Genomic DNA, 9,447 nt, shown 5'->3' with positions numbered 1-9,447 from the left:
TTTAAGTGTTGAGAGCCACAGCCCGAAGGGGCCCCAGCAAACTTCCAGCTGCCAGCTCATGATTGGCTAACAGTGGCCCCAGCAAACTTCCAGCTGCCAATTGATTGGCTCCTCTGCGGTGATGCTCATTGGGTTGTTTCCCCGCCCTTTCAGACCACGGAGCTGCTCATTGGGGGACTTTTTTTGGCTCTGCCCATGCAGCCCACCCAATCGGCCTCAAGAGCAGGAGGAGTGGGGGAGGTTGAGAGGCTTGTGGGAAGCTGGTGGTGGCAGTTGGGCTCTGAAGGTTTTCCTGAAGAGCTGTGTTTTTTGGTGTGTGTGTTCTAAAAATAAAGTTCGTTTCTTTCTTTTTTTTTTTTTTAAAGAGAGAGAGAGAGAATTTTAATATTTATTTCTTAGTTATCGGCGGATACAACATCTTTGTTTGTATGTGGTGCTGAGGATCGAACCCGGGCCGCACGCATGCCAGGAAAGCACGCTACCGCTTGAGCCACATCCCCAGCCCAGTTCCTTTTTTTTGACAAGTGGCTCCTGAATTGTGCCCAGCCAGACTGCGGCATTTGAGAATCTTTCTGTCTCTGATTTCTATAAGATTGATACCTGTTTTGAATGATACTCTTCAATGTTCTCCATAAATTTAGGTGGTTGCTCCTTTCCCAGAAAGCACCTGAAGCCCAGACAGAAGGGCACCATCTAGGAACCCATCTGCATGGGTCCTTTCAGGTCAGCCTCACCATCAGGGGTTGGCTTGCAGGCACAGTTCCAATGCCACAACTATAATGTGAAAATTCAATTTTTTTTTCTCTTTTACTTCTAGATCCTCAAGCTAGGCAGGGTGACCAGAGGAAGGTAAAGAGAAGTCCTCCCCTCCAGGTCTCACACAGCAACAGTAACTGCATGTACAAGGGAAAGGATTTCCCCTATTTTAGGGTCTTTCAGGTGGAGTTACTTTCTGTTGGGTATACCAATCAACTCTGATGGCAAAGAAAGCTGCGCTGTATAGCACAAAGCTGGGATTAAAACAGAGCTCTACAGAGGGACTTCTTATCTATCTTGGTCACCCTAGGCAGCAGTCAGCTATGGAACTTTCCATTAGTCCGTAGAAGCCTAGGCTATTGGCCAAGGCCTAATCACTTGGACCAAAGCGATAATAAAAAGCCCATCCTACATATGGTAGTATACATTTTAAGGTAACGAGGATAAAAATGCCAGTGAACATGTGGAGGAAATTTAGAAACTGCCTCTCACTACTCTCCCCAGCCCAGCTAGAGGCCTCCTCACCAATATATGTCTTAATTGTTCCGGAGCAGTTGTATCCTCTGGGATCACTCAGGCATTATGGATAGTGCGTAGTCCCAAAGAAAGTAACACATAGAAGCCCCATTTCAGCAATCTCACTGAGTTTGGGGTTCCTTCTTCTGAAACAATGCTTCTCAAATTCTAATGTGTAATGTGCATATGAATATATGGCAATCTTACTAACATTCTGATCCAGAACATCTGGTGGTGGAGTGCTTGCCTGGCGTGGGTGAGGCCCTGGGATTAATCCTCAGCACTGCATATAACTAACTAAATAAATACATAGATAAATAAATAAAAGATCCGTCAACAACTAAAAACATTAAAAAAAGAGAAGAAGGTCTGGATTTTGCCTTGAGATTCTGCAATTTAATGTCTCTCCCAGTGATGCAGATGCTGCTGGTTCACAGGCTACATTTTGAGTAGTGAGGCTCTACCAAGTGCCAAGGAATTTAGAGCTTTCAAAATATTAACTATACAGTCTGAGGTGAGGCCAGGCCTCAATTAGCCAAACCTAGAAAGATATTAACACTCCCAAGACAACTCACTGAATCCCAGCTGAGTGCCAGTGATTTTAGCCAGACCAAGCCTTGATTTAACCCTCCCTCATTTAAGGTCTTTAGTACACATTGCCATGCTTGTTCCCCAGGATCTGCCAATGCACACTGATGATGTGTGCAACTTTTTAATGTACAGACTACCTCCTTGCAGATGGCTTTTGCTTCTGCATCTGGGCTACTTGGGATCTAACTTCCTTGTGTGTGCTGGGGATTGAACCTGGGACCCTGGGCATGCTATGTGTGCACTCTACCATTGAGCTATACCCCCAGTCCCCAGGGTCTAACTCTTATTATGAGGTAAGGCTCTGAGTTCTGAGGAGGATCAATACCAGGTTATGAGACATCTGGCCTAAATGTAGAGTCACTCAGTCAATGGAAGGCCAGTCCCCTTAGGCACAAGTGTGGCTTCCTATTTAAAGATGTTCAGGGAACCAAAGTTCTCAGCATCTGCCCAAATGTCCTTATTCCAGGCCTCAAGGTCCCACTGCTTCCACATCAGTGTCCTTCCCTTGGAGTTAGTGACCTGGTATTGTCGTAAATTTAATTGACATAAAACTCAGCAGTATTTACATTCAGGTCCTTGGCTTGGTACTCAGCCCTATCTGCCCTGCGACTAGAGGAGATGAGGGGTTCCTTCAAGACTGACACCAAGGCATTCTGGTTCCATGGAAGTTCTAAGCTGGATAGTTGCACCTTTGATCTCAATTTGTTTTTCACTGGAATTGTTTCTTAGAGCTCTCAGAAAAAGTTCAAGAATCTTTATAATTTATATTGTTGCCACAGAAACCAAACGTCGCAGTCACTTGAACTCCAAGAAACTTGCCTTCCATCTTCAGTTCATTCTGATGGTAATTGGTGTGATCTGATGCCACCACATAGGTGTGTAAACTGCTAACAAATGATGTAAAAGGAATCTACCAAAGTCATATAGACCTCTTCCTGGAGGGAAGAGGAGAGAAATTGGATGTGAAAGAAGGAAGTGGAATTCCATTTAAGATGCAATGTTTTATGACTTTTAATTTTTTAAAAAAGTTTGAAGCCAATATGAAAACAGCATTTATAAATTCTATATGGTAAAGATTTATTATGATATGATTGCATTTTCCATTTTTTTTTTCAAATTTTGACATACTTCATTCCCAACACAGAACTATATAACATTATGATATTGAAGGGTTTATCCAAGGATTCAGGTTGATTGAAAAATGAGAAAGGAATTCATAAAACCACTACAACAAGTAAAATACACATAGCAAAATCACTTCAAAATTACTACATGGTACAGAACCCAAACTCATAAAAAGCAAAAGGTGTCTTTTTCTCCCTCTGGCACCTATTTGTATTTCCCAAAACACTTCCTAGTCTTTTAGGTATACTTCCAAAGACACTTAATGCATTCACAAGTGCAAACATATATCAATTCTATAAGCATAAGATGGATATTATTGGGAATGTTGCATGTTCACTATACAATATACCTTAAAGATGATCCCACATTAATACATATACAAATCCCCCTTTTATGGCTTCTTAGTATTGATTTGTCATAATCTATTAGGCACTCTGGGTAGTTATTTACTATTTTGCTACTTTCTGTTACTAGAAATCAAGTGAAATTCCATACTTCTCTACAGAAGTCATTTTACCCATATTTGAGTATCTATACAGAATACATTCCCAAAAGAGAAATTACTAGGTAAAGGGATATATACATTTAAATTTCTGACAACCACTGCCAGATTGTTCTCTACAGAAGTGGTATTAATTTCTAAAAAAATATGAAGATGCTTTTCTTCCTGTCAAGTAGTATGCTATCATACTTAATTATTTTGTCAATTGGTATTTCTGCCATCATGAATGACTGTCTCCATATGTTTAGGAACTATTCTAAATTCCTTTTCCACCTGTCATTTTCTTTGCCCATTTTTCTTTTCAGGATCTTAGAATTTTTCTCTTCAATTTATAGGAATATTTTTTGGTTTTGGGTGGTACTGGGGAATGGGACCCAGAGGCACTCTACCCCTGGGCTAGATTCCCCAGCCCTTTTAATTTTGAGACATAGTCTCACTGATTTTTCCAGGCTGGCCTTGAACCTGGGATCCTCCTGCCTCAGCTTTCTGAGTCACGGGGACTGCAGGCATGTACCACTGCCCCCAGCTTAAGAAGTTTAAAATCAACAAGGAATTAACTATTTGTGACACTTGCTGCTGATATTTTCCCAGTGCATTGCTTCTTGCACTTTTTAATGGTATTTTTTCCTACAAAGATAATTTTCTACTTGAAATAGTTATTATTTCCTATTCTAGTTTCTGGTGGGAGCCACAGACTTTTCCTATGCTGAAATTCTGGAGCAAGAGGTTAGTAATATATTCCAACTTAGCTGTAATTCATTCCATAATCACCTAAGTCCGTGTTTTCTTGTGAATGTGTCTGAAAAAAATATTTTTTGGGGGTACCAGGGATGGAACTCATGAGCACTTGACCACTGAGATGCATCTCCAGCACTATTTTGTATTTCATTTAGAGACAAGGTCTCATTGAGTTGCTTTGTGCCTCAATTTGGCTGAGGCTGACTTTGAACTCAAGATCCTCCTGTGTGAGCCTCCTGAGCTGCAGGGATTACAAGCGTGTGCCACTGCGCCTGGCTGTGTCTAAAATTCTTCAAAGTAAAGTTCTTAATATTGTAACTAGCTGCCAGAAATGAACCAATTGTAGCTTTAAGTTTATACTCTTACAATGAGAAATTTAGGTTTCCTTATTAGGAAATAAAAAGGTCTTACTATTCTTAATAGAAAATTAACTGAATTTTTTAGTTACTGTCTCTGAAAAAAAATGTGGATTTATTTGCCTTTAAATATTGGGAGAGTTTCCTAGAGACCCAGGACAAATGAGGGATTCACATTTTGTAGTAGTGGCCTTTCAAAAAATAAGGATATTAAATTTACTCTATAATTTCATTGGTTATTAAATTAAGTGGAAAACAAAATATAACCTTTGAGTTCAGTACATTCATTCCCCTTTAGTCTTCAATCATCTTAAACAAACAGTGCTTCCCTAGAGGACTGTGGCAATCTTTTCTTTCTTTTTTTTAAATTGTTTCTTTTTAGTTATACTGGCAGCAGAATTCATTTCGATTCTAGTTAGAATCCCATTGTTATGGAGGTGGGATTCACTGTGCTGCCTTTATATTTGTACATGGGAAATTATGTCAGATTCATTCCACTGTCTTTCCTTTTCCTGTCTTCCCTTATTTTCCCTCCATTCCACATTGCCTAATCCACTGAACTTCTATTCTTCTCCTAACCACCCCCCCTCTTATTGTGGATTTAGTTCCCACAAACCAGAGAACACATTCAACCTTTGATTTTTAGAGACTGGATTATTTCGCTTAGCACGAGAGTCTCCGGATCCATCCATTTGCTGGCAAGTGTCATAAAGTCATTCTTTTTTATAGCTGAGTAACACTCCATTGTGTATATATACCACGTTTTCTTTAACCACTCATCTATTGAAGGGCACCTAGATTAATTTCATAGCTTAGCTACTGTGAATTGAGCTGCTGTAAACAGTGATGTGACAATCTTACCTTACGTACCAACAGAAGATTCACCACAGGGATAATATTAAAGCAGATCTAAAAAGCAGAGATTTCAAATAACCAAAAGGCATAAAAAAATTAAGATATTTTAAAAGACTGAGATCACAAACACTAAAACCATTAAAAGACAAAGGGAAAAATAATAAAGTAATATAACGCAGTCAAAACTTATAATTTGTAGCTTGTGGTCTTACATGTGGAAACACCCTGCCCGGTCCCAGCCTCCACAATGCCAGACACATTATCCCTCTCCACCTTTCACTTTCCCTGCACACCGTACTCAAGCATTTCTGCACATGACTGGGCTAAAAATAATGAAAATATCTGAATCTGCCTGGCACATGTGGCTTCGAGATCTTCCCATGATTAGTTTTTCTCTCACTGAGAACTTCCCTAACATGAATATCCAACCCCTCCCTACACACACACACACACACACACACACACACACACACAATCTCTGAGTCTCAGGGTGCTCTCTCTGATATCCCCTATTAATATCTAAAATGCCTGGTACCTGCATTTATTTAGTGTCTGCCCCCAGGAAGAATCTTAGGGGTCTTATTTGCCACATTATCCCCAGCCCCCAATGCTGACAAGAACACAAGAATGAGTGAATGAGTGCTTACTAAAGGTCTGATGAATGAGTGCTTACTAAAGGTCTGATGCTTACACATTTAGATCAAGTAATTTCATAGTTAACTAGAGTTGAGGTCTATCTTAACTTAAGACCGGCATGCTCCCATCAGTTAAAAACTCTCAAAATATACAAATGCTTCCTTGCCCTGGAAGCCAGACAGAATAGAAGATTGTATAAAATGGCTGGCTCAGTCTCTGGGAAATGATCCCAAACACGATGTTTCTTTCCAGGCCTGAAAATTGACGGACACCGTCGAACACAACGTTACCAGTCAGAATATCCATTGCATCACTGATCTGCACGAATGGATCCAATTCCTCATTGAGCTGAGATATTGTTCTCCTCATTGCCTTTAGAAATTTATTATTATTATTATTATTATTATTATTATTATTATTATTTGCTTCAGTTGTTTTGGTGAAAAGCACAGCAATGTCCCTGGGGACACTTCTCTGACACTTCTTTGCTAGGTAGATCACTGTCTCCTTCAAGCCCAAGAACTCAACAGTTTCTACACTACCTGGAACACCCCAAGTCCAGTTAGGTTCATGGAGCATCACCAGGGATCCAAGGGGGACATTAGGAGGAGGATTTTCTCTGACTGTCTGCATCACTTCTTGTAGCTATTGAGCTATTTCATCTTCATGGAGGACTGTTCCTGTGAGCTCTTCTCTTGGAAACTGGTCTGAGAGAGCAGGGAGGCCACTGCAGCTCAATTGGTTGGTCTGAGAGTAGTCTAGAAAAATCCAGAGAATTCCTGGACAATCCTTTCTTCTCTGAGTGATGGTTTTGGCCTTCTTATACCAATCCCCATCTTTGGTGCAGAAATTCTGAGCTTCATCCACGACGATGTGTTGAATCTCTGCAAAGTCATGTTTCATGAAGTATTTCCGGGTTACTGCCTTGCATATTTTTTTATTGCTGGAAGTGTAAAAAAAAAAAAACAAAACACAGTCAGATTTCTTCAATCAAACACAAAGGAAGCCTACTCTATTCTTAAACTCTCCTGGACCTGGTAAATGCAATAGAAATCTTATCACATAAACTTAAAGCCACACCAAAGTTACTCAAGAAAAGAAAGTGAACATAGTCAGACTGAGTACCTCACAAACTTCTTCTGGGGCTGGTTCTCACAGACGTAGAGGATTTCATGTGGTTCACAATGGAACACATTCCTGATCTTCTGCATGACCTTCAGGGCCACGGTGGTCTTCCCTGACCCAGGTAAGCCATGAACAAACAGCTGTCTGGTCTTGTGAAGGTTCTTTGAAAGCAACTCATACTGTTGATCTGTGAGCAGGTTCCAAGTCTCAGAGCCCAGCTCTTCACTTACAAAGGATTTGAAGGCAAACAAGACTCTCACAAGGGACCGTAGCAGAGTTTCCATGTGCTGGATGGTGGTAAGATTATAGGACTCTGGGTAAATTTGTGCTACTGAACTGTGTGGTGTCACTGGTGTTCCGACCGGATTCAGCTGGAAGAACAAGGGAACAATGCACACTCTCCCAGTGTAGCCTCCTGTGTCCACCAGCCTCTACTTCAAAGAAGAGGCAACCTTCATAGAATCATCCTTGAACCTCTCATCCCACTTCCTGAAAACAGTGTAGAGGATTGGGGTGTTGTTCTGGGAAATCAGAAGGGCATCACAGATAACACCCTGATTCTCTTTCAGACCCAAGTCCACAGCCCAGCTTCGAGAAAAAATCAGTATTCCTCGGGAGACAGGGCGCATTTCTCTATCTATTAAGTCTCTAAGTCCTTTATGTTCTGAGCAGAGTTCTTGGTAGAGGCTTTCTGGAGTATACACAACTCTGTGTGATGATACTAGACAAGGAAAGAACTAGAATAAGTTAGAGAATCCCAGACAAGGAATAATCACCAGCATATGTACCAGATCCAGCCATCACTTGGGCTCCACCATGTGGCAGTACTAGGTTCTACACTGGGAAGAAAAAGATGAACAGGGCTTACGAGCTGATAAGTGGCTCTCCTAAATAGAGACAGCAATATTTATGACACAAAGTCATAAAGGCTACTGGAAAAGAGTCCACCAAATATTATGTGAGCATCAAGGACAGGGACACTTTCATATGAAAGTCTTCATGAAGAGGAAGACAGTTAAACTGATTCTCAAAGGTGACTTCAGGTAAGCCATTTGAAAGGTGGAGAGCAGTGAGATGGTCAAAATGAGGTTCATGAACAAAGCACGGGTCCAAGAAAGGAGTGCTTGTTTCAGGTACCCCTGAGGTACCTCCAAGCAGTCTCCATGTCAAAGAGGAGCAGGCAAGGATGGGGAGAGAGAGGGGGAGGCAAGGGTGGGGAGGAAGTCCTTCATGTGCCATCTTAATACCTGGCAAGCATTGTGCACTCTATGGCTTCATTTAAGGACCTTCCATAAAGCAAAACTAGGTATGGAGAACAGATCCATGGCTGCCTTGGGTTAGGGTTGGGAGACTGTGACCACAAGGGGGCAGTATGAAGGAGCTTTATGGGGGAGGAATGGAGATTTTTGTATATTAACTGTGCCAATGGTTACAAAAACCTATACATATGTTAAAACTTTTAGAACTTAGTAACAAAAAATCTTTGTGTACATACATTTTTAAAAAATACCTTTTGAAAGTGGTATTTAAAAACACTTTTCCATTCCTGGAGAAGGAAGATGGCGGCGAGGGGACTGCATTGCCCCCGTGTGCTGCTTCACTGTGTGGGAGTATGACAAGTCAGGACGGCTAAAGGATATCTTGTTAGGAATTTCCAGCAATAGTGGGGTGCTCCGGAACCTGGAGGAAGGATTTCCATCGCACGAGGATCGGCTACGGGGACTCAAACGCGAGAGGTTTGTCGCACGGAGGGTAACACTGCTTATTCAGCAAATCGCCCCGCGGCTAGAGTCTGCAGCGCGCGCTGGGATAGAGACGCAGGGTTACAGCGCTGCAGTTTCTGCCAGCCGCGCAAGCACCGTACTCAGGGCTGAATTCTGGGTTCGAGACGGGGGAAGGAAGCGGTCCATCTCGGTTCTCCACACCGGTCAGACCACAGAGGAGGCCAGCAGCCACCATGTTGGTAAACTGACGTCACCTCCCCTGTTTTCGACTGACCGCAGCTCATTCAGCCATAGATCAGGTAATTTCAGGCTGCAATTCGCCTGCGGCTTGCAGACAGATTGCTAGGGTTCAGCGCCTGGGTGCTTCTTAGAACCTGATCTTATCGGAGAGAACACCGAGCGCGGGGCGGCCGAGTTCCGGCTCCCGGAACCGTCCCGGAACCGCCCTGGCCCAGGGCTGCGGAGCCTGCGGAGGCTGCTTCTTGGACCCTGCCCCTATCAGAGTATACACCAAGCACTAAGC

The 9,447-nt window shown here is 42.3% G+C and overlaps 2 protein-coding genes across 2 annotated transcripts in view; both read right to left on the bottom strand.

Moving 5' to 3' along the window:
• Positions 1-6,514: 6,514 nt before the first annotated feature.
• On the bottom strand, positions 6,515-7,484 carry LOC107155318 (schlafen family member 13). Its single transcript, XM_015501213.2, has 2 exons — positions 7,201-7,484; positions 6,515-7,018 (listed from the first exon to the last, which is right to left on the bottom strand). The coding sequence occupies exons 1-2, from the start codon at positions 7,482-7,484 to the stop codon at positions 6,721-6,723; spliced, it is 582 nt and encodes a 193-aa protein (XP_015356699.2). The 3' UTR covers positions 6,515-6,720.
• Positions 7,201-9,447, bottom strand: part of Slfn5 (schlafen family member 5) — a 24,718-nt gene continuing 22,471 nt past the window's right edge. Inside the window, 1 exon segment of the mRNA XM_048794993.1 lies at positions 7,201-7,571. Within this exon segment, the coding sequence (XP_048650950.1) occupies positions 7,504-7,571 (68 nt within the window). The 3' untranslated portion in view covers positions 7,201-7,503.

This window comes from Marmota marmota, unplaced genomic scaffold (genome assembly GCF_001458135.2).
Source record: "Marmota marmota marmota unplaced genomic scaffold, marMar, whole genome shotgun sequence".
In the NCBI taxonomy this organism is placed as follows: domain Eukaryota; kingdom Metazoa; phylum Chordata; class Mammalia; order Rodentia; family Sciuridae; genus Marmota; species Marmota marmota.
This window is presented reverse-complemented; position numbering and strand designations above follow the sequence as displayed.